The sequence below is a fragment of the Gymnodraco acuticeps genome, unplaced genomic scaffold (assembly GCF_902827175.1).
Source record: "Gymnodraco acuticeps unplaced genomic scaffold, fGymAcu1.1, whole genome shotgun sequence".
NCBI lineage: Eukaryota > Metazoa > Chordata > Actinopteri > Perciformes > Bathydraconidae > Gymnodraco > Gymnodraco acuticeps.
This window is the reverse complement of record NW_022991189.1, coordinates 123,158-150,000: the sequence shown is the minus strand read 5'-3', so window position 1 is coordinate 150,000 and position 26,843 is coordinate 123,158. Positions and strand designations below refer to the sequence as shown.

Sequence of the window (26,843 nt, the reverse complement as noted above, 5' to 3'; positions counted from 1 at the left end):
CTCCACTGTTGGGTAGTTTATACTACAGCAATGCATCTTATTCTTTAAGATCATCATATGTTTGTTTTTTCGACATTTTTGGCTAAACTTTCAGAAATGTTCAGTCATTGTTCTTTCTACGAACAGTTTTCACACCCATTTTTTCACAAAGCTATCTGAACATTTTTGGACCAGTTTTCAGACTTTCTACATTTATTGTTCCAGAGTTTTCACACATTTCTCAATTGTTGTTTAAACTTGTGCTTCTATTGGCTAGTGCTCCAACACATTGTACGTGATAGGCTAAGGGGCGGGACATCTCTAAGCGGTTGCCCAATCACAACAAAGCCGGCCAGCTAACCAATCAGAGCAGACTGGGCTCTGGTTTCAGACAGAGGGTGAAAAGAGGTGCAGCAGCACAGACAGTATGAGAACAATAAAGAGCTTTTTGAACATTAAAGCATGAAGACATGTAGAGACACTACATACTGATATACACCTGAACATCAGCAGGAGAGGACTCTTTAAAGTAGAGACACTACATACTGATATACACCTGAACATCAGCAGGAGAGGACTCTTTAAAGTAGAGACACTACATACTGATATACACCTGAACATCAGCAGGAGAGGACTCTTTAAAGTAGAGACACTGCATACTGATATACACCTGAACATCAGCAGGAGAGGACTCTTTAAAGTAGAGACACTACATACTGATATACACCTGAACATCAGCAGGAGAGGACTCTTTAAAGTAGAGACACTACATACTGATATACACCTGAACATCAGCAGGAGAGGACTCTTTAAAGTAGAGACATTACATACTGATATACACCTGAACATCAGCAGGAGAGGACTCTTTAAAGTAGAGACACTACATACTGATATACACCTGAACATCAGCAGGAGAGGACTCTTTAAAGTAGAGACACTACATGCTGATATACACCTGAACATCAGCAGGAGAGGACTCTTTAAAGTAGAGACATTACATACTGATATACACCTGAACATCAGCAGGAGAGGACTCTTTAAAGTAGAGACACTACATACTGATATACACCTGAACATCAGCAGGAGAGGACTCTTTAAAGTAGATACACTACATACTGATATACACCTGAACATCAGCAGGAGAGGACTCGTTAAAGTAGAGACACTACATACTGATATACACCTGAACATCAGCAGGAGAGGACTCTTTAAAGTAGAGACACTACATACTGATATACACCTGAACATCAGCAGGAGAGGACTCTTTAAAGTAGAGAACACTACACACTGATATACACCTGAACATCAGCAGGAGAGGACTCTTTAAAGTAGAGACACTACATACTGATATACACCTGAACATCAGCAGGAGAGGACTCTTTAAAGTAGAGACACTACATACTGATTATACACCTGAACATCAGCAGGAGAGGACTCTTTAAAGTAGAGCCACTACATACTGATATACACCTGAACATCAGCAGGATGAGAACTCTTTAAGTAGAGACACTACATACTGATATACACCTGAACATCAGCAGGAGAGGACTCTTTTAAAGTAGAGACACTACATACTGATAATAGCAGGCGGGTGACATCCACGAAATCAGCAGGAGAGGACTCTTTAAAGTAGAGACACTACATACTGATATACACCTGAACATCAGCAGGAGAGGACTCTTTAAGTAGAGACCACTACATACTGATATACACCTGAACATCAGCACGAGAGGACTCTTTAAGTAGAGACACTACATACTGATATACACCTGAACATCAGCAGGAGATAACTCTTTAAAGTAGAGACACTACATACTGATATACACCTGAACATCAAGCAGGAGAGGACTCTTTAAAGTAGAGACACTACATACTGATATACACCTGAACATCAGCAGGAGAGGACTCTTTAAAGTAGAGACACTACATACTGATATACACCTGAACATCAGCAGGAGAGGACTCTTTAAAGTAGAGACACTACATACTGATATACACCTGAACATCAGCAGGAGAGGACTCTTTAAAGTAGAGACACTACATACTGATATACACCTGAACATCAGCAGGAGAGGACTCTTTAAAGTAGAGACACTACATACTGATATACACCTGAACATCAGCAGGAGAGGACTCTTTAAAGTAGAGACACTACATACTGATATACACCTAAACATCAGCAGGAGAGAACTCTTTAAAGTAGAGACACTACATACTGATATACACCTGAACATCAGCAGGAGAGGACTCTTTAAAGTAGAGACACTACATACTGATATACACCTGAACATCAGCAGGAGAGGACTCTTTAAAGTAGAGACACTACATACTGATATACACCTGAACATCAGCAGGAGAGGACTCTTTAAAGTAGAGACACTACATACTTGATATACACCTGAACATCAGCAGGAGAGGACTCTTTAAAGTAGAGACACTACATACTGATATACACCTGAACATCAGCAGGAGAGGACTCTTTAAAGTAGAGACACTACATACTGATATACACCTGAACATCAGCAGGAGAGGACTCTTTAAAGTAGAGACACTACACTCTAATATGAACCTACAGATGAACAGAACATGTCCTCTTTAGAGCAGATTTATTCTTCAACGAAAAAATAAGCAGAAACTCCGCAGTTTTTGACTGCTGCTTCTGCTTCCCCTCGCATGCAGATGTTGAGATAATCAGATCGTCCTCTGCAGAACCAAGACAATCATAAAATCCAGCAGCTGTTAGGAGAAATGTCGAAGTCTCATCTGAGCAGAGTTTGATTGAAGTCGGTCAGGTTTAAAACAGGTCAGTAAACGACTTGTCCCTCTCTTGATGAATCACATGAACGGTTCATCATATATATTTTAATGTTACACAACCCGTCATGTTAACAAATGTGCTTAGATATACAGTTAGGAATCTGGTTTAGAAGTGTGCCTCCACTTCATCGGTCATCTCAGTGAGCAAAGCTTTAATGAGCAGTGACTGCAGACTGGATGTCCCTGACGCTCTCTGTTTCCACTCTCTTTTCTTTTTCTCTGCCTGCTCATAAAGCTCTGATAGATCCAGCCTATTATGCAGCAGATACACAGTTGTGCCTGCGGTGGAGAAAAGCTTACCTAAGGAGGCTTTCAAATCCAAATGAATTCTCAATGCTCCATTAAGTCGAGCATATATATTCACGGGAGTTGTGAACACAGTGAGTAACTGAGAAGGAAAAACAAACAGAAATGAACGGAGCAAGAAGCTGCAGAGGGTGTAATTGGATTTGAATAAATTCATCTGGAGGAGGAACATCAGCGAGCGATTCAGCAGTGAGGATGACACATTTAAATCACACACAATCTGAAACTGAACGCCTTCAGTCTCTGCAGGGAGTCAGCTATCACTGAACTGAACTAATGTTACCCTCAGAAAGGGCAGGAACAGATCAGACACATGAACGGCATTACAACAGTGAAGCAAGAGTGCAGTAAAAAGAGTAGACTTCCATATTATATCAACAGCACAATATAAATAATCAAAAATATATATGTACACCATCGAATTTTTTTTAACAACAAATGTATTACCACATTGGACGAGTAGGATCAACCTCTTTTATTGGACTTTTGAGTTGTTTCCTTTTATCTTTATTATAATTCAGCAGCATTTCATTTAAAAAGTGATTTTTTTTCCTACACCTTCAATGTCATGTCTCCATGCTTTAATGTTCAGAAATGAACTGTTGTGATTGGTCAACCGCCTAGAGATGTCCCGCCCCTTAGTCAATCACGTACAATGTGTTGGAGCGCTATTTTCGCATTTTCGAATCATAAATCTCTCTATTAGATTTATGATTCGAAAATCATAAAAGTAGGTTAGACATGTGGATATTATCCGACTGAACAAAAGTGATCCGTCTCTTAAAGGGGACCTATCATGCAAAATGCACTTTTGCACGTCTTTTATACATGAATATGTGTCCCCGGTGTGTCAGGGAACTCACCAAGAGTCAGAAAACACAACCCTCTCTCTTTTCCTCCAAACCCAAATCTCTAAAAACGGATCTGATACAGATTTGAAAATTCTCTGACGTCAGAAACGAGGAGCTCCGCCTATATGGGCAACTCTCACCTATCAGGAGGAGACAGCCACGGCCATTGCTGCTCGAAAGCGCTGTAGTACATATGCCAGGCCTGTAGGTGGCGCTGTAGTCTGCCACAAAAGCAGCGAAGAAGACTTCTCACAGAATCAGCCCTTGCAAAAACAGGGCTAAAAAAGAGCAAATAGTGCGAAATGAGGCATAGCTAAAATGCATGATCTGTTTGGTATTTTGAAAAAAAAACTTATATTATATTATTAAAATATAGCATGATAGGTCCACTTTAAATGTGTGTCAACCACAGACCTTATTTCAAGCTATTTTCCGAAATCCTATGGAGAGATTGCATTTTTTTTTGTCGAAGGAACCCATGTGCAGCTTACTTCCGGGTTTTAGGATGCGTCACTGTGGCACTCTATAGGAGGGCTAATGTTACATAGTGATGTCACTATGTTGTGGAAGTAAACCAAGAGTCCAATGGAGGCGTTTCAGGCAGAGGGGGGAGGGAACACAGGGAGTTTAGCCTTTGCAGACCATTTACATGCACTAAAACCTATAGAACTACCTCAAAAAACTCACCTCTTCAATCTGGCTTTTAATGTGTGATTGTTTTTGTATTATTTGACTTTAACTTTAACTATATATTTATTTGTTATTCTTTTCTTTTCTTTTCTTTTCACTATATCTGTAAAGCGTCTTTGAGCACCTGTAAAAGCGCTAACAAAATAAATCTATTATTATTATTATTAGAACTACAGGGAAGGGAAGACAAAAGCAGAATAAGGCCTCCTTAGATAATACTTATTGTTTCTAGACCAGCAGCAGTCCTTATTACGACCCTAAAGTAAGTATAAAAAGAGCAATCATTATATTTTCTTTTCTCTGACTCGCTGTGCGGTTTCTAAACAGCCTCATTAACCGTCATCAGCCGATCAGCAAACAGCCGTGCAAACCAATCCCAGCCTCATCATTATTCCTCCGCCTCCTCTCAGGACGCGGTGACTCCCGCGCTGTGATTATTGTTCTCATTTTCAATTTGCAGGGGATTTAAGAAAGATGAAAGCTCATATCAACTCGATGTCAGCATGTCTTCCTCCCGCTCGTGTTCAGAAATAGATTACATGTCAGCTGTGATTGAGAAGACAGAAGTCCGAGCAGAGAAAACAACGAGCGGTGATTTAATGATCCTGTCTGCTGTAAGGTGATGTGTGCAGACCTTATGATTCATCTGTGAGACCAATCACAGTCGGACAACAACAATAGTTTGAGATGAATCTCCGCAGGCAGGAAGTCATTACAGCAAAACTACTGCTGCGAAAACAATATCAAGTAATGCAAACTATATTGCATTTTCGAGATGGAGGAAAATGTTGTACTTATTCCCCAAAACATTTATTTATTTATGAAGGAAAAAGATCCTTTGAAGGGTTTTTGTGATTTTCAAAAATGTATTTATTTATGTATTAACTCGTTTATTTTATTGATATTTATTATTAATATTATGCTGTTTGAGGGAAACATGATTCGATGCTTTTAAGTATCTGGAGATTATTTGAAAATAGTTTTTTTTTAAACAGTTTTACAAAAAATATGTGTTTACATGTTTTCGCTAGATGGCAAAGAAACAAAACAGGATTTACGAAAACAAACATTTTTTCAAATAAACTCTTACTTTTTTTAATATCAAGATCTTGAACATTAGACCTAAACATCCCTGCATGGGTAACTCGAAAGAATAATCTTATTTCTACTGAAAATGTTTGCTATTTATCTTTAAATCCACTTAGTGTTGTATATTTTTCTCTTTACTTTCAGCTGCATGTTACAGTCCTCTGAATAATTGAGTTAATAATAATAATGCATTATATTTTTTATTACACCGCTTTTACAGGTGCTCAAAGCGCTTTACAAGTACACATTACACATATTAGACATGGTCATTACTGCGGACATTACCCACAGGAGCAAATGCTGGTAAAGTGTCTTGCCCAAGGACACAGCAGTGGCGGCCGAGGCGGGATTCGAACTGGAGTTCACCAACGCCCCTTGATCTGATGACCAACGCTCTAACCACTGCGCCAAAACCGTCTGATGACTGACGCTCTAACCACTGCGCCAAAACCGTCTGATGACCAACGCTCTAACCACTGCGCCATGACCCGCATGCATTTCCTATGGGATCCTATGGGAACCTTTGATTCTTATCACCTGTTGCTGTCAGGAATACATTCACTGTGGAACACACAGACGACATCACAAGTGACACCTCTCAGGAAGATTATTTTACACAGCAAGATCTGAAACCTGTCAGTATAATAATAATAATACATTATACATTATATTTGTATAGGGCTTTTCAAGGACTCAAAATCGCTTTACAATATAAGGGAAGGTTGGGTGGGGGTATACTGTAGGACTATCAACCTTGATCAACCGGCATGGATTGATGGGGGGTGGGGGGGGGGGCTATGAGTAGACAAGAGGAGAAGAGATGAGTTTTGAAAAGGGACTGGAATACTGCGAGGGTCTCAGAATAGCGGAGATCTTTGGGACAATATGTTCAAAACGTTTCTTTTCTAAATGTAAACAAATGTCTAAAATTAGAAATTGTGAAAAATTAAATATAAAATATTTCTAGTGTGAACCAAAATATAATACTAAATATTATTCAAGGGATTTTTCTTAACCAAAATGACAAAAATGGCATAAAAACACATATTATTCTAATACGGGTCCTTTTAGACCCACTCATGGAAGAGAGTGGGTCCAGGCACTCTAAGGGCATCTAAGGGTTAAAAGAAGAAAGCGATGGATGTGCATGAGAGTAAATATTGTGCAAATCATAATAACGTTGTTTTTAAATCAATTGAAATGATTGTTTTGATGTATTTGCCTTTTCCAAGGTTATTATTTTATCTTGGAGGAAGGTGTTTTTAAGGTACGACACATTCATGCCCTCACAACCTTCAATGCGATCATAAAATATTCACGACTGCTCAAAACATCACATTTATTTTTATTACACCACTTTACTTTTTAAGGGATTTGGCGGCACATTAGCTTAAATGTCACTCTGGTGTTAAACTGGACATGAATACAGAAACACAGCGATCAATGAGAGCACAACTCAACATGATATATGACATTAGCGTCGCAATTATTACACGTACCTCACAAGTCCACGTATCGTTTGTTCAGGGTTATTTTACAGTTTACTCCCCTGAGATTATTTTGTTTATTTCTTTATTATTTTCAAAAAAATATATAATTTTTTTTAAAATATCTTTGATTTAGATTTTATTTATTTTAATGTGTTGTATTTAATAAATATATCAAAAAAATACAAAGAGGTAACATGATGCAATACATTAAAGTGCCAGACAATGCCTCCACTTTTATTAATTAGCACCTCCTAAACCACAGAGCTGATATCCATCATATAGTCTCAACCTGTCCTCCCTGCTGAGGTTGTGTGTGTGTGTGTGTGTGTGTGTGTGTGTGTGTGTGTGTGTGTGTGTGTGTTGGCGTTCAAAATCAGACCTTTGACCTCAGTGTCAGATATGATTATGCTCAGAGAATGAAGGTTACAGTCTCCTCTCCTATGTCAGATATTAAGCTCCAACACCTTTCACTGTGACCCTTTAAAAATTAAAAATACATAAAGTGCTGAGAGCAAAAAGTGTCTGTGTTCATGCAGAGATGAGGAGGAGGAGGAAGAGGAAGAGGAGGAGGAGGAGGAGGTGATAACCATCATCAGCTTTTAGCAGAGTTGAGGTTCATTAGCGCCCATGTAGCCTCGAGGCTCACAGGAGGAGAGCACAGCTGACAGGAAGCAGAAGTGGTGCTAATGCAAACTGTCAGCATTCATTATGAGCTTTATCTGAACTGCACACAGAGATCTGAACACTGTTTGAAAAGCAGTGGCGGAGGAATAATTCAGATGATTTGAAACGGTTCCAATAGGATTGTAGTTTTCACATTCCTGTAGTCGTGTGTTACAAAGGTTTGTGTGCATGGAAATGGTCCTTTTTGAACATTCAGGAATGGAGACATGTCACAGTAGAGACACTACATACTAATATGAATATGTCCTCTTTAACTTAAGGAGATTTAGGAAAAATAAAGTTTTCATATATGATTTTTCACCCTCTGACTCAACTGCCCTCTGTCTTATAAATTCAAGAAAAACACTTTAAGATCCTTCCATAATGCAACATGCCAGATACTTAAGACATAAACAAAGTTGTATTAAATAGTGCAACGCCAATGGTGCACGCAAGATGCAGAAATAAGTCAACTATATACATGTAAAGACAATTAAAATAAAACTGAATGTCAAATTGAATACTGCAAAGTGAACTCTAACACTGTATATTATAATAATACATTAAAAAAGTGTACGGAAAGACCCAGCTTTCCTGACTGAGGGCCTGGTCCTTTTTGAAAGAGGGGAAGGGGGGTGCATGTCTCTATTGATGAACGTTCATCAGCATGCAGGGGGGGCCTCGTCCGTCACTGCGACCGAGTTCAGCTTCTGATTCACCCGACGTTCATCCCTCCAGAAGAGAAGAGATTTGGATTATCGTTTATACGGCCAGACTTCAAAGTATGGTTAGGGGTAAAGTAAATACAACATAAATAATGATCTTAGTCAACTAACACTGATGTGAATTTGACAACAAATGTTAAATCATCATGTGAAAGCACCACTTTAAATATGTTGTGCTCATTGGTGTCCTTCTATAGGAGAAAAGCATTACAACTATGACTAATCAACTTAGGATTTCTTCACAACAACCAAAAAGAGAGGGATTCTAACATCTTTCCATCAATTAACGTTATGTTTTGATAAAAATGTCTGAAATAGAGTGATATTTTTTAATTGCCATAGTCCAAAATCATTCTTATTTTAGCTAACTTTGCAGCATGGTTTAATTAGTGGCAGTCTGTTGGTCTGTTGGCCAACCACTTCCACTTGAAAAGGCTAAAAAAGTCGGGTTGTGTCGTTTGCATGACTCAATTTGCATTATTCAATATATACGCTTTCACATGGACACAATGCAGTATACTATGAGTACCTGCATGGTACAAAATGATTATTGTACATCCCCTGTCAATGATGTCCAGTTCTTGAGAATGGTAGCAGTGGTTGAAGTCAATTTTAATACAATTGTCAAGAGAGTAAACAACCCGACAGATATTTTCTGCGGGGGACAAATTAGGTTTTTAATAAATGCATTTAAAATCTGCCATTAAAAGAAGAAGAGTGGGTCAGAAGCAAGTTCAATCAATCAATCAATGTTTATTTATATAGCCCAATATCACAAATGTTACATTTGTCTCAGTGGACTTTACAGTTTGTACAAAATATCAGTATGACAATATGACACCCTCTGTCCTTAGACCCTCTGTCCTTAGACCCTCACATCGTACAAGGAAACACTTCCGAAGAAAACCCCACAGTTTAAAGGGAACATGGGAGAAACCTCAGGGAGAGCAACAGAGGAGGGATCCCTCTCCCAGGACGGACAGACGTGCAATAGATGCCGTGTGTAAATTGAAAAATAATACATTTGCAACATAGGTAGTCCAAATGTTTGGAAATGCATGTGTGTATAATAGGAAGATGAATCCACGAGGATCCAGGACCACAGCCACGACTCAAGATCCAGGGCTCGCGAAGTTCTATAGAGACACTACTTTACTACCACTGTTGTGTACAGTGTACTTCAGCATGTGTTTGAAGTATCCACATATATAACATTTACAATAAGCCTACGAACCAATCAGATGGAAGGATTCTGTTTCCGTGGTAACTGTGGTATAATTTCAGTAAAAGTGAGCGAGTGAGACTAACTGACAGACTGACTGACAGGAAACAATCAGCCGAGAGTTCAGACGCTCGGCAGCCGTCAGTCTGAACCCAGGCGTGTTGGAGGTTTCTTCCTCTTTCATTCTGAAACTTTTATCACAGGAGAGTTGAAGTCTTTAATGGTCATGTCTCAGCTGGTTGAGACTGGAATCTGTTCATTAATGTACCCAAGCTCAGAAAGAAAATTCATCACTGTGAACCAAACCTAATTCTGTCTTTTCAGAAGTAGTAGAAGAAGAAATTACCTGAACCTCTGAATCTGTCAATCTTTCAAACGGCTGCAGTTTGTCAGCTGTGGCACTAATGAGCCAAATAACTAAATAGAAGACTTTGCCTCATGCAGGAAAACAGCATGAAAACAATACTTTTCAAACACCTGGGAAGATGTTCTTTCTTTTATTTTGGCAGGAATGAAATCTAAGTTCTCAGAAAGATGAGTCAGCGCTTCAGTTGACAATAAAGTCCGGAAGCAGAACTCTTTATGGTATTATTTTCTCTGATCTAGTCAGAATGAATCACCACTTGTAGCAACTTGTTAGCTCTGACACGGAGGCAGTTAAGTTCAAAGCAAGAGACCAGAAAATAAATGCAAAGAAAACATTGCAAATTACCAAACCAAATGTTTTGCGAGCGAATATGTTTTTTTATCTACAGAAGTTGGCTTAACGAAGGACAAAGGGTCTTGTTGTTGTTACCTGTTGTGTTTTTGGGTCGTCACCGCAAAATAGATCAATACATACTGGGTCCTGTGTTACGCTGTTGGGGTTTCTTTTGAATAAATTATCCTGCTTATGTCAAGGCAACTTACTAAATAACTAAGTAATTTCACACAAAACATTTATTTAAACATATTTTATTAACTCAACTTAAAATTACAGCAACTCTGATTGCGGTTTTCTGTGAATGTCCAAGTCTGTTCACATTTCCTTTTCCATTAACCAGTCTTTAAACACTGCCAGAGCCCATGCTGTGTTCCTGTTATTATTGACTTCCTGTCTGTCTTCTTCAGCTTTTTGACTGGGGACAGTTCTCCATAATGAATCCAAAGTATAGTGGTTCTCCACAAATATAAAAATGAATATTCAGAAAGTATTACATTGTGGTAAATGTTCAATTGAAAAAAATTGACCGGATGTCTTTCTGCGGATTGATTCAGCTGCACATGGTACTGAATTCAGAGCGTCCTTAGCAACATTCTGCTATACAGATAAAACCAGTGGTGAACCGTCAGAGAATAGCCTGGAACACTGAGATAAAACTACATTAATTATATAACAATTTTAAATAAATGGAATAAATGAGTATCGTATCTGTGTTTTCTGTAATATTACAGTGTTACGTTGATTTGTTTGTGTTTCTCGGTCCATGTATTACGTATTGGAATGGTTTTGTCACTATATCAGATATTTGTCTGGGTCTCTGGGTAGAATATCCTTCAACCAAGGTATTCTATATCCTTGATATAATGCCCTGGCCCTTACACTGAATGAGAGCGTACGTTTGGATTGACAGTTTGATCAGTGGCGGCGCCAGAGATTTTCTCTAGGGGGTGCTGTGGGGTAGCTTGATGTTTCATAGAGGGTGCTCAAACATTAAGGGTTTCCCATTAATGAACCAGCGCTACAGTTGAATTTTCTACTGCAACACTCCCCACACACACACAAAGTGTACCCGCGACGGTTACAATGAAGGCTCGATAATCAGCTCACGGCATATAGGTGTAAGCAGGGGTAAAGTTCTATTTTTACAAGGGGGGGGGGGTGGACCTAACCTCCTCTAGGGGGGTCCTCACCTCCTCTAGTGGGGTCCGGGGGTATGCTTCCCCGGGAAGATTTTTTTTTTAATATTGAAGTTAAAAGCATCAATCTGGTGCACTTTGAGAGCAGCATGAAGAGATCTATGGATACATCTCTCAACATCCATATGAAACAGAACTGTAAACAGATTTTCTATTTCTTTATAGATATTTTACAACTCCCCTTTTAAAACAAACCGTTTGAGACCCACTGAGATAACTAGACTAAAGTTAACTATCTAAACACTGAGAGTCTTTTACTTCACCTGAGCTGAGGTTATCTGAGACTCTCAGTCTGACAGGAGAGAGTTCTCCCTCCACCTTGTTGTTGAAAAAGCTCCTTATATCCGTTAGCTTGGCTAGCTAGCACCAGATCTAGCTAACAGGAAGTCACTCAAGTGTCACAAAGTAATTTAGCCTATGGATAGGTCAAAAATCTAATGGGTGCTGGCCATTGGCCTAATCATATCACCTGTGTTGGCTTTATGTTTTTGGTCAAAAATGTGTTTGTTTCACATTTGCATTGATGTAATCAATAATTTTTCTAATTTAATTTAAAAAAAACATATTTATTGGGGGTGCTTTGGCAATCCTGGGGGGTGCTCCCCCCTGGCGCCGCCCCTGAGTTTGATCAACCAATCATATATTGATTTGTAGCCAATGGGCGTATTCTTTCGGAGTTTCCCTCGGTTCCAGGGTACTAGAAGGCCCGGTAGTTCACTGGCTCGAGACAGAGGATCCAGCGTAAGTGCTACGTAGCAATTCATTTGAAGTTTTATTTACGTCGAAATGGCAACAGGTGAAGATGATGTTGTTGCGGAATTGTTGTTAGTGCCCTTTTCAAGACGACCATTCAGTAAAAAGATGGACATTATAAAAAAAGGCTGTCCAACGCAAAGTGACTGCCTCTGTGACGTCCGTCTGACTAGAACAACCACATTTTCGAATCAGGGGGAGGGTGTGTACAGAAGGTGCAGTTGTGATAGACACGGTTCGCTACTGGATAAAACAGACCACGGAATTAGCTAATTGACCAATTAGAATTGAGTATTCCACCAAACCATTTGTTAACTTGATGTACTTTGGTTCTTCCCTCAGGTCAGCTGTTGGCAGGGACTTGTGAGATCGTGACTCTGGATCGAGACAGCAGCCAGCCGAGGAGGACCATCGCCCGGCAGACGGCTCGCTGCGCCTGCAAGAAAGGACAGATCGCCGGGACGACTCGCGCCAGACCGACCTGCGTCGACCGTAAGACAAAAAGCATGCTAATTTAACAACAACTAAACATTTGTTTGTCCATCCCTTCTGATACATCACCTATCAGTCCTATCACGGTCCAACGTTTTACCAGCATTTAACCTTTCATGTTATCTAACTTATTGTTTCCTACCAAAAGCACCGTCGTTTCACGTGTTGAACTTCTTTTTTATGGTTGGATGGTTTTCCATTGGTGGAATCATAGGAAACAGAAAGCAGTCAGGTGTTACATCTGATGTGTTCATGAGTCATTCATCAAACTTCTCCATTTGCGTCCCTCCATTACAAACTGTCTTTCTTGTCTCGCTGTATATTTCCTGTTATGTAATGAAACTAATCATTCCCATAACAGTTGAATATACCTGCGTTCACCCTACGTCTGTAACTCATTCCGTTGCATTGTCTTATTTCACAGTTTGGGGAGAAATAAGGATTTAATAAAGTTTTTTTTAGTGATTGTAAAGAGTCAAGATGAAGCATCTTCTCTGATGTATAAGTTCACAGCTTGTGGCTAAACTTGCACTTTATGTAGGAAACAAACACAGATAACTGCATCCTCCCTTCGTAAACCCTCCACATCTTTTCATCTGGACCGCAGGGTTCAAAAGGTCAAAGCCCAGATGGGAACAGCTCGGTGTTGCATATCATTTCATCACCGGCTGCCTTTCTGTTTCTCTTTCTGCCATCTGGAGGCGATGAGCTGCTGGAGTGACTGCTTCTGCTCTGCAGGTATCTTACAGCCTCTCCTGGAGATTTTCTGAGACTTATCAGTTGTTTATCTGAGTTGAAGAAACTCTCCTGCTGCTTTCCCTCCATAAAGCTTCTGTTCAATACAAATGCAGATACTTTCTCCTTCAGATCTTAGTTTTTCCTCACATCAGCAATGCTTTCCGTCGGGACAATTACAACTTTAAGAAATGCTCAAGAATCAAACAAAGTGTGTTTTCGCAAGTTCAGCGAAAATACGAAAGTAAAAGTGTGTGTTTTTGGAGATGAAGTTTGTATTGTTGGGGGTTCAACTTCTTGTTGTTGGAGGTAAATATGTAAACATTTGTGTTATGGATGTTAACCTGTTAAGCCCCATAGCCCCCGCCCGCTGGCTTTTTTTTCACGAAACTGTGTCTCAGGGCTTCTTAACATTTCACAACCTATTAATGTGTCATTCCCACTTAATGGGAATAAACTCAGCTAACTGACGATATGAACCATTTTTACCGAAACAAAACACAACTCTAACGCCAAGCGTCTGAACGCTAACGCACTTAGCACATAACTCACAGTAGAAATATGTTATACTTCATCGGATCTGCACAAACAAGATATGATATGAAAGCTGAGATTCCACAGATTCCCATGGTATATGTATCATCACTGTGCAACCAGAACTCAGGGCAGCGAAGGCAAGCAAAGACAACACACAACTTCACTTTACGTGACCAAAACGGCAAATAAAATCTTACCTTTGCTGTTTCCTGATCAAAAGTTGTGTTCAATGGCATTACAACGCATATAAACGCCGCTGAAGGTTAATCCAATGTCTCTGTGTCACTTTGAAATGATTACTGATAATCCATCATAACATTTATGTCAATAAGATATATATATAGCTGCTATGAGAGCTACGAGAGTGTATGAGAGCTTCCGGTTTTGGGCATGCTGGCTGTGCATCACTCATTCACCAATGGGTAATGTTTAGATGGATTTAGGAACTTCCCCTCGATTCTATTGGCTCTATCGGTTAAAAAGAGATGTCAATCATCAAAATTGACCGATGGGGGCCAGAGATAGGTCAAATCCACCCAAATGACCCCAGAGGTGGGTTCTTTTTTCTAAACCTCTCTAAAAAGGTCAAATATCACTTGTTTTGCATCAATCTTGATACAGGGTATTTATTATATGTTATACTTTGGATTCCTAAAGCTTTAGTCTACCATCCCATCATTCAAGGGTGGTTTTCACTATAAGTCATGGTTTTCTTTTTTGGACGGAAACTATAATTGACATTTTTTTACTATGTTCAATCTGAACTTACTTTAAAATAAAAAACATCTATATTGATTCTGACACTTCTACATCCAACTCACAGGTGTAACCTTGCTTTGAGAAAAAAGATTATTAATTTACCCATTTTAGAAGGGAAGATATGGTCATTTGTTCTGGGAATGTATTTTTCGAGCCTGAGACCTGAAAAACAGGCTCGGGGGTTAACAGGTTAAAGCTGGTGTCTTTTGAGCTGAAGTTTGTGTTGTTGGAGCAAAAGTTGTTGTTGGAGCTAAAGTTGTTGTTGGGGTTAAAGAGTTAAAAGTGTGTGTGTTTGGGGCTGAAGTTTGTGTTGTTTGAGGTAAAGACACCAAGTTTGTGCTGTTGGGGCTGAGGAGATAAAAGTGTGTGTTGAAGTTTGTGTTTTTGGAGATGAAGCCGGAAAAGTGTGTGTTGTTGGTGGTAAAGAGAGAGTTTGCTCCGTCAGTGATCAGAGGTCTGTGAGTCGGCTGCTCGGGGTTATTTCCAGCTGCCTGTTTCTGAGCTCAGAGACTCATCAGCAGCTTCCTGTTGTCTTTACACCCTGAATCCCTCTGAAAAACTCAAACCTGATCAAATCAATGATGTCTTCGATGCATTAAATTACCAAGAGCTGCTGGTGGTTGTTGTTTTAAAGGAGACATCAGATAATAAACTAGCTTACCGATCAAGAACATGTAAATGTTTCATTGTCTTTCAATGCAATGCAAGGCCAGGCAAGTTTATCTATATATTTATGCTCATACATTAATAGCATTTGCCATGTATATAAATGTTATGTTCATAAATGTTGTATGTGACGGGACTACGGATGGAAATTAGCTCAAAGCTAAAATCCGGCTGATTTACATCTGAAAGCATTATTTTGTTTAAATGTTCATTAATGTTCACTGTCCCGGATCAAATAAACGATTCAACGAAATGAAAAATTAGGGCATCGTGCTAAAGACACATTATAATAAATACATCGAACCACATTTCAAAAGCAGTCATTAAAAAGCCAAGAGAATAGATGTATAAATGCTAAAATTGAATAAAACAGATACAAATTACAAGAATAAAAGTTAAAGAGGATTGTAAGATGTGATTAGTTGTTTTATTTAATAAAAGGAAGCAACAAATAGAAGGGTCTCAATTTAAATTAAGTGAGTTTTCTGGTTGTTTGTCCCAGATATATGGAGTATAATAAATGAATGCAGATTTTACAAGAATATGAATGTACTTTTCACCTTCAGATTTAAATATTTTGACCTTTAAAAAACTGGCTAAATGTTGAGATACTATACAGAAAATGTGTGTTGACCCTTTGAATGCCTGCTCTTCACCCTTAATTGTTAAAGTGTCTTTGAGCACCAGGAAAAGCGCTATACAAATATTATTATTATTAATCAATGTTACATTACATTACATTGCATTTAGCTGACGCTTTTATCCAATGCGACTTACAATAAGTACATTCGACCAGGAAGACACAACCTTGAAGAAAACAGAATCATATAAGTACATCAGGTTTCATAGAGCCAAACATTTCAAGTGCTACTCAACTGGCTATAGATAAGGCTATAGATAAGTCAGTCCTTTAACCCACACGTGGGTTTGCTGTCCTGGCTCCAGGATGGTGGAATGAGCTCCCCATTGACATCAGGACGGCAGATAGCTTGCACATCTTCCGGCGCAAATTGAAAACTCATCTCTTTCGACTCCACTTCGAGCGTTAGAACTATTAACGAAGCACTTTTATACTAATAAAGGACTGGCTTATCTAAAGCCAGTTGAGTAGCACTTGAAATGTTTGGCTCTATGAAACCTGATGTACTTATATGATTCTGTTTTCTTCAAGGTTGTGTCTTCCTGGTCGAATGTACTTATTGTAAGTCGCTTTGGATAAAAGCGTCAGCTAAATGCAATGTAATGTAATGTATATAAGTGCTTTGTTAATAATTCTATCGCTCGAGGTGGAGTCGAAAGAGATGCGTTTCAGTCTGCGCCGGAAGATGTGCAAGCTATCTGCCGTCCTGATGTTAATGGGGAGCTCATTCCACCATCTTGGAGCCAGGATAGCAAACCCACGTGTTTTTGCTGATGGGAACTTCGCAGCGAGGGCGCAGCGAGTCGTTTGGCTGATGCAGAGCGTAGTGCACGCGCTGGGGTGTACGGTTTAACCATGTCCTGGATGTAGGAAGGGCCAGATCCATTCGCAGCATGGTAAGCAAGTACCATTGTCTTGAAGTGGATTCTAGCAGTTACCGGAAGCCAGTGAAGGGAGCGGAGGAGCGGAGTGTCAAAGACAAATCATTGTTACCGCAGAATCACTTTTTTATTTTTTTAAACTTTAGTCTCTCTGTAACTCTGTTGCAATCTCAGGTCGCATAAACTCTGAAGTTCCTTTAATGTCTAAGGGAGAAAAACAACGAGGGGGTTTAGACAAATAATAAATAATAAAGCAGACTTCATTCAACACAAGAGACAGAAAAAAAGCCACGACAAAAAAGAGAAAAAAACTCAAATGTCTCCAAAACAAGATAAACATGTGTGTGTGAGTGTGTGTATGTGTGTGTGTGTGTAGTGTGTGTATGTGTGTGTATGTGTGTGTGTGTATATTGGTGGGTGTGTGTGTTTGTGTGAGTGTGTCTGTGTGTGTGTGTGTGTATGGTTTGGGTTGTGTGTGAGTGTGGTAATGCGTGGGTGTAAGGTGTGGTGTATGTGTGTGTGTGTGTGTGAGTGTGGGTGAGTGTGGGGTGTGGGAGTGGTGTGATATGTGTGTGTATGTTATGGTGTGTGTGTGTGGTGTGGGTGTATGTATGTCGCTGTGTGGTGGGAGTGTGGGTGTGTGTGTGTGTGGGGTGATGTGTGTGTGAGTGTGTGTTGGTCTGTGTGTGTGTCTGTGTTGGGTCTGTGTGGGAGGGTCATTTGGGTTGTGGGTTTTTATGCCTGTGGGTGTGTGGGTGGGGGTTGTGTGTATGTGTATGTTGTTTGTGGGTGTGTTGTGGTGTGTGTGGTGGTGTGTGTTTGTGTGTGTGTGTGTGTGTGTGGTGTGTTGTGTGTTGTGGTGTGTTTGTAGTGTGTGTTGTGGTGTGTGGTGTGTGTGTGGGGTGTGTGTGTTGTGTGAGGTGTGTGTTGCATGTGTGTGTGTGTGGTGTGGGGTGTGTGTGTCTGTGTGTGTGTGTTGTGGTGTGTATGTGTGTGTGTGTGTGTGTGTGTGATGTGTGTGTGGTGTGTGTATGTGTGTGTGGGTGTGTGTGTTGTTGGATGTGTGTGTGTGTGTGTGTGTATGTGGTGTGGTGTGTGTCTGTGTGTGTGTTTGGGGGTTTGTGTGCTGTTGTGTGTGTGTGGTGTGTGTTTGTTTGTGTTGTCGTGTGTGTTGTGGTGTGAGTGGGTGTGTGTGTTGTGTGTGTGTGTGAGTGTGTGGTGTTTGGTGTGGGTGTGTTGTGATGTTTGTAGTGTGGTGTGTGTGGTGGTGTGTGTGGTGTGTGTGTGTGGGTGTGTGTGTGTGTGTAGTGTGAGTGTGTGTGTGTGTGTGTTGTGTGGGTGTTGTGTGTAGGTGGTGTGTGTGTGTGGTGTGTGTGTGTATATGTGTGTGTGGGTGTGGGTGTGTGTGTGGGTGTGTGTGTGTGTGTGGTGTGTGGTGTGTGTTGTGTGGTTGTGTGTGTGTGGTGTGTGTGTGTGTGGTGGTGTGTGTGTGATGTGTGTGTTGTGTGTGTGTGTGATTGTGTGTGTGTGTGTGGGTGTGGTGTGTGTGTGTGTGTGTGTGTGAGTGTGTGTGTGTGTGTGTGGTGTGTGTGTGTGTGTTGTGTGTGTTGTGTGCGTGTGTGTGTGTGTGTGTGTGTGTGTGTGTGTGTGTGTGTGGGACCGGGAACACCATGGTGTTACAAAGTTGACTAAATCATCCAAAATGCAATGAAAATTGTGATCAGTAATTGCTATGTTCAAATGTCTACAGTGAAGGATATCATGAAGCCTTCATGCATTCAAATGTAAAACAAAAAAGTTATGTTTGATGAAAGTAGTAAATCGGTCAGATTTGACCCGAACACAACAGGAGGGTTAAGAAAATAAATAACTTTATTTATTCAGATTGAAGTTATTGTGCAGCTGTACAAAGCGGGACACGTGCACAGATTTTTGTTTTTAAATGGTTAGGGATTATAATAATTGCATGCACACTTATAGAAGAAGTAATCACAATATGAATGTAGGTAAAAGCAATGCCATGGATTAACATACTGTATTATATACTGAAGTTAAAGTACACAAGTATGAGCAAGATATAATGTATAGATATATGTTTTAATAAAAGCTTAACTACCCATATCATAAGCGTTTCTTTAATGTTGGAGTTAAACAGAAGATAGTTGCAATTATTCTATATACTTTTGAGTTGTTTAATCAATAGTATTGCTTCATATTTTATAATATATGTTTTTTAAGTATTTTGATTTTAGCATAATAGCTCTCAAATAAACGCAACGAGTTCAATACGTATATGTTATAAATACATTTGGTGTAACTGTTCAACACACTCATTAATGCATTGCGTCTTCTTTTGTACTTTTGTCCTCCTGTCTTTTTGTAATTGCATCTTTTCCTTTTTTAATATATCAATCAATCAATGTTTATTTATATAGCCCAATATCACAAATGTTACATTTGTCTCAGTGGACTTTAAAGTGTGTACAGAATATCAGTATGACAATATGACACCATCTCTCCTTAGACCCTCTGTCCTTAGACCCTCTGTCCTCAGACCCTCTGTCCTTAGACCCTCTGTCCTTAGACCCTCTGTCCTCAGACCCTCTGTCCTTAGACCCTCTGTCCTCAGACCCTCTGTCCTCAGACCCTCTGTCCTCAGACCCTCTGTCCTTAGACCCTCTGTCCTCAGACCCTCTGTCCTCAGACCCTCTGTCCTTAGACCCTCTGTCCTTAGACCCTCTGTCCTCAGACCCTCTCTCCTTAGACCCTCTGTCCTCAGACCCTCTGAGAAAACCCACAGTTTAAAGGGGAACATGGGAGAAACCTCAGGGAGAGCAACAGAGGAGGGATCCCTCTCCCAGGACGGACAGACGTGCAATAGATGCCGTGTGTAAATTGAAAAGATAATACATTTGCAACATAGGTAGTCCAAATGTTTGGAAATGCATGTGTGTATAATAGGAAGATGAATCCACGAGGATATCCATCCAGGACCTATGATCCAGGACCACAGCCACGACTCAAGATGCAGGACTCAGGACCGCAGGATCATCCATGACTCCGGATCCCGGCGTATATAGACACCAAAAAGAAAGACATTTGGGGAAGCTGGGTTAATCGGAACATGAGAGTACACAGGTATAGACAGAGAGCAGGAAGAAGTAAGATGTCCCCCGACAAACTAAGCCTATATCAGCAAAAATAGGGGCTGAATCTAATCATATATTGTATTCTTTTAAAAATAACTCATTGTAGGTCAGTTGTTTGTAGGTTTGTGTATCCGTTTGTTCTGCCTGAATATAATCTCCGTGATGCATAAAGGTCTGTTTCACTAACTGACCTTCAAATAAAAAGAAAAAAACCTTTGCAGATTATTCAGACCGGTCTGTTTCTTTCTCTGTGACCTTTCCGAGAAACAATGGTATTTCTGTCAGCTTGTATCTGAGTCGCTGCTTGTTGTTGTTGTTGTTGTTGTTGTTGTGCTGCTGAAAGAGCTCCAGCTTGCAGTCAGATCTCATCTGTGCACCGACGTCTCAAAGATACCTGGTGTGATGCGTGTAGGGAGCACTAAAGAAAACCGAAACGTTGTCTTTCAACACATTTAAAATAACTATTAGGTTAGTTGAAAGCAATAATATCAAGTTGAACCTAATATTTTGTATTTCAAGTTAATATTATTGCTGTCAACTAACCGAATAATGTTATGTGAAATATGCCTTGTAGACAATTTGTTTTATTTAGGACTTCTTTATAACTAAATGAATGAGATCTGCGAGGAAACTATTTAAAGGGCTCATATTCTGCTCATCTTCAGGTCCAGTATCATTTCGCACGGTAAAAGGGTCTTTGCGCATGTTTCTCTCAGTGATTGGGATCTTATGTTTTTTTCATGTATTGATATTTGTCCATGTTGATGTTACATGGAGCTGCTGTGATGCAAGTCAAATTTCAGACTTGATCTGAACATTAAAGTATTATCGTATCGTATGTAGTGTCTCGACTGTGACATTTAATGTTCAAAAAGCTGCAGCACCTCTTTTCACCCTCTGTCTGAAACCAGAGCCCAGTCTGCTCTGATTGGTTAGCCTCTGTTGTGATTGGTCAACAGCTTAGAGATGTCCCGCCCCTTAGCCTATCACGTACAATGTGTTGGAGCGCTAGCCAATAGAAGCGTGAGTGTTACAGAGTGATGTCATTAGGTTCTGGAAGTAAACAAGGGAGTGCAATGGAGGCGTTTTGGAGAGAAAAAGGGATGTTAGCTTTTGCAGACCCTCTACATGCACAACAACAACAACAACAACAACAACAACAACAGCTGGATGATCATTATAATTCTGAATTTCATAATGATGAGAGAACTTCCTTTCTTTCTTTGATTAATGAATTGCAGAAAATAATGTAGACCAATCTCTGCAAGACGGGAACAAAGAGCACCATCAAACATAAAAGCAAAGAAAGTTGATTAAAAAGTGGAAAGCTAAGAAAATGAAAACTTAAAAAACGAACAAAGGAGAACAAAATTAAAGATGTTCTGACCGTTCTTCAAAGGAGGAATAATGGTTCCCGCGTTGAGACTGTAATACGGTTTTTATTGCTCCATCTGTTTGTCCTTTACGTTCCCTCCTCTCGTCCTCGGGGAGCGAGGCAGCTTCCCTCCTTCTGGACGCCGTGTTTGATGAATGAAGTGCTTACAAGATGGCCGCCTCTCTTTTGGGGATAAATGAACTGCGCTGAGCGGTGGCGGCGGATGGATCTGCGGCACGGCCGTTCATTAATCAGAGCGCTGAGGCTGCAGGTGTTCACTGATACCGGAGATAAATCCTCTGATACAAACAGATCCTTAACGGGGAACTTTCTGACTGGTTTCTATCTTCACCTGGTTTAGTCTTTTTTAGGGATCCTTACAAACACAAATAAGTACTTATAAATCACAAATACATTGATAAAACTGCACCGTTGACTTTAATTAAATGTATTATGTCTTCAGATTTCACATAAGTGTATTAGGTTAAAAAAAAGTAGGTTCAACTTAATATTATTGCTTTCAACTAACCTAATACAGTTAGGTCAAATGTGTTAATACATTTAATTAAAGTCAACATTTCAGTGTTTTCAGTGTGTGCTTCTATTAAAAAGTGAGTATCAGCTAATATTCTGATGTGTTTCCTCTCAATGAATTACAGTTAGGGTTAGAAGAAACATCTGCATAATTCACACACTCAATGTATCATTTCATATATCATTCAATCAATTAGCAGTTTTGTTTCCAAAAAAAGAATGAATGCTTCAAACGGCCATTAATTCAATGTCTCCATAGTGTAGCATGAACACTGTTGACATTTAGATTTGTTTTCCAGTGCAGAACGAACAAGTGACCCTCCATCTTTATTGAATAAATGCTAATAAATACTATTTTTTACAAGTGTATTGCCGTGTTACATTGAAGAGGCTTGAACAGGGTTTTGTCAGTTCATAGTATATCTAACTAACAGTGTTAACACTAAACTAAAATGTGTTCTACTTAATACTTACTAATGAAACTGAAAATGCAAACTGATTCCTGAAAAGACAGAACAAGAAGTTTTACCAAAGTGTTTCAATATTCCAATAACATGACCTTTATGTTATTTGTATTTCCAATCCTTAACCTAATTTACAGAAATAACCTTTGTATAAAAGGAGCAGTTGAAGTATTTCCTCCCGGAGCGTCTGTCTCTCTCCATCAGGATGGAGGTGTGAGCAATGTGAGGATTTAATTAAGTATCATGGCTGAGAGGAGTCGCCGCTGTTCAATGGGAAATTGGTTTGATAATTGGGGGCTAACGGGCTATCACAATCACACACTGCTCCACAGGGGGATCTGATTACCTGGTTATGTATTACAGGCCGCCACACACACACACACACACACACACACACACACACACACACACACACACACACACACACACACACACACTCTTTCTTTCTTCATCTTCCCCCGGCGCACAGTAATTTAGCGCCGGGAAGGAGAGCGAGGCTGGAACGAGAGCGATGATTGGGTTAGTAAAGTGAAGACTGAAGAATTAATTCTCAAATGAAAGAGAGAGGTCAGACACAAGATCAGTGTGTGTGGCGTTACACCAGATCAGTGTGTGTGACGTTACACGCGAGCCGTGACTTTTATTCCTAGGCCCTCTGACCCCCACCCCCCAAAAAAAAAGAATTATTACGTCACAGTGTATACTTCAGCGGCCCGGGGTGCAAAACGCATCAATGAAAGCGACCCTCTACCACACAAAACAACACCTGCAAACAACCCAATTTGTGTTCTTTGAAATTGAAAAGGATATTGCTTTGTGTTTGTAAAATATATATATATTTTTAATGTTTTTAAATATTATTTTGTAGAATATCTTAGGCCCTCAGAGAGTGTAGCACAGCATTGCATCATGCTGTGCTACACTCTGTTATTTTACTCTATGCTAAAATATACATACATTCTCATATTTAATGACACAAAAAAAGGAAAATCTGACCCTTAGCATAAAGTTAATTACTTTACACGTTTCAGAAAGTCATTAACATTATCGTTAGATAAGTTTAAATAACCAATCATTTCAACTCTCATTGTGTTTTTATCACAATCATTACATACACTGTTGGCACAAGGGCCACGCAAGCCATCTCATTATCATACACTATTGTGAGTTACATAATACATGAAAGGATAAATATGATCAATATATACATGTGTTTGAGAGCTTTGATGTGTTCATGGTAATCATATGAGAAGACTTCACATATCCTTAATTACATGCTTTTGTTTCAGGAAATGCTTTTCTGCTTGGTGTTGCTATGGGAGAAGCTCTCTGCATAATTAGGACATCACGTCCTGTTTCCTCCTCTGGGACCGGCGGCCATCTTTAACGAGATGCACACACTGTTAATTGCTGACAGATGTTCGTTCCATATTCTGCTGAATACATTAAGAGTAAAGTCCCTATATTAGTGTGTGTTATACATTAGAGTAACAATGTATGAATAACCGATGAAGGGGTTATCAGGTTGCATTATGGGAATTGTAGGCTCCAGTGTTTTTACATCTTGACTCATAAAAGGAACTGAAGTGAGGATATCTTTGACCCGATGTTTTCTCAGATGTTAATAAAACTGCTTTTCCTCTTCATCCTCCTACTCTTCATCACCCCCTATTTTTCTCAGTGGGCCAATCAAAGAGCAGCAATATGCAAATGTGGTTGTGAGAATGTCCTATTTCTTTATAAATAGCGGAGTGTGCTGAAGAGGAGGAACAGTAAACAGAATATGTCCTCTGATGTTGGACTGGGATTAGTTTGGTTCTTTTATTGTGTCTCCATTTCCTTTGGAGATTTGAAGAATGAAAGTCGTACTCTTAAGAAAACAGGTTCAAAATAGAGACAATAAAGTCGGATGTTCCAGAGAAACCTTTAAAATGATGAGAATAAATAATAAGATAAGTTTAATAAAAATGAATCTCTGAGAAAAAGGAAATACATTTGAAACGTTATGTTGAAAAAAGTGCTATAGATATTGTCCTAACAAGTTGTATGTTTACAATAAAAGGTCAGAATGAAGTTATATACATTCTAAATTGTTCTTTAGAGTAGTGTGTCTGGTTAACCAGAAACATATGGAAACATTATCTATTATAAAGACATCATAATAGATCAATGGAGAGAGGAAACATATAGTCGCTAATGGATGAGCTCAGAATTTATCTTAAAATAATACCTACTTGTTTAGAAAATCAATGCGTGAAAACGGGTGGAAATGTTTAATTCCCACAGTTGAAAATGATTCATAAACAAGTTTGTCTTTTGTTTTAGGGAATAAAGTAATAAAGAAAGTCAAAATACAAGTGTGGGAACAGAGCAACTAGGATAGAGGATAAAGAAGTTCTGCACACAGTTAACACCATATAGTAGGAATAAAGAAGTAATCCTATCAATTCTCTTTAACATTATCCAAACATTCCCACCATTAAACCATAAAACCCTCCACTCCTTGTCCATTTGGAAATCATCCTTTTAACCATCCGTTCATTCGTAAATTAGTAAAGACACTTTGCTCCTGTGGGTAATGTCCACAGTATTACCTATAACATCTTACCGGAACATCCACCTCTGACAACAACAGAAGGCACTGTGCTTAAAGAAGTCAAGGACTTCAAGTACCTGGGCTCATGGGTCAACTCAACCGAGCAAGATCTTAAGGTGAGGAAGACACTTCTGGCATGGAGGGCCCTGAACGGCATGACCAGTGTATGGGACTCCAACCTCCCCCGTCAAATCAAACTCAGCTTCTTCTATGCAACGGTAGAGTCAGTTCTCCTCTATGGCAGTGAATGCTGGACCCTGAAGCCAACCCTGCAAAAGTCTCTAGACGGATGCTACACCAGAATGTTGCGAGCAGTACTTAACATCAGCAAGAGTGTGCATGTAACCAACAAGATCCTGTACGAGGGAATACCAAGGGTGAGCGAGAAAATTGCAGCCAGGAGAATGAGACTAGCTGGACATTGCCAAAGGCATCAAGAGCTGCCAGCCGGCAAATTGGTGCTGTGGGAACCAACACACGGGCATCGGTCACGAGGACGTCCCACACAAACATACGTGGACGTACTCAAGAATGACGCAGGAGCACAAAGTACCAATGAACTGGCCAGATGTATGGAGAACCGGGATGACTGGAAGCAACGATGGAGGGTCTGAGGACGACCTCGAGAGAGAAAGACTCTTACATGTCTAATATGTGTAATGTGTAATTGTAAAGCGCTTCGAGCACCTGTAAAAGCGCTCTAATAAAAAATGTAATGCATTATTATTATTAAATTAAATACGTATATTTTCTAATTTCTTGTGTCTTTTATTGTACAATGTGATGTATTTTTATGCTGCTGCAACAAAAACATTTTCCAAATTGGAATCAATAAAGTACTATCTTGTCTTACCTCAACTATGTCTGTGTTTCACACAAAGGGAATGTGCAATGGCAGGAAGGAACTGGGTCACACAATAGAGAGTAACTTAAAATGGTTTGGCTCTATGAAACCTGATGTATGATTCTGTTTTCTTCAAGTATGTATCTTCTTGGTCGAATCCACTTAAGTCGCTTTGGATAAAAGCCTCAGTTAAATGCAATGTAATGTAATGTAAGATAGAACCACTGAAACGCACCTGTGTCTCCTCCTCCTCTTCCTCAGTTGGTATCGTGGGGACTCGGCAGTGGTGTGAGATGGCTCCGTGTTTGGACGATGAAGGTTGTGGTCTCCTGGTCAATCAGTCGGGCTGGACCTGCACGCAACCAGGAGGCCGGGTCAAAACCACCACGGTGAGAACTGAACCTGATCACATGGGACTGAAACACTGAAACAGTAAAGATAGAGATTCATTAAATTCATGTTTACTATACATTTAATGTCAGCTACGACACAAGCTTTGTTTTATAGTTCACACACTGTTAGAAATATCAAAAAAGGAACATGAGAATAAATCTGTAATGTTTATTTTGTGTGTCTGAGGTCCCTGTCTCCTCTCTGTGTTTTTAATTTCATCTAATTTCAACATCAGCTTCTAATAACATAATTCCAGCTAATGAGGACGCTGCTGGCCCTTATCAAAATCACAGC

General features: G+C 39.7%; 1 protein-coding gene across 1 annotated transcript in view; it reads left to right on the top strand.

Moving 5' to 3' along the window:
* LOC117561226 (chemokine-like protein TAFA-5) overlaps nt 1-26,843 on the top strand; it is a 36,916-nt gene that overhangs the window by 3,207 nt on the left and 6,866 nt on the right. The window contains exons 2-3 of the mRNA XM_034238519.1: nt 12,827-12,976; nt 26,418-26,545. Coding sequence (XP_034094410.1) covers nt 12,827-12,976; nt 26,418-26,545 — 278 coding nt within the window. The remainder of the gene's footprint in view (nt 1-12,826; nt 12,977-26,417; nt 26,546-26,843) is intronic.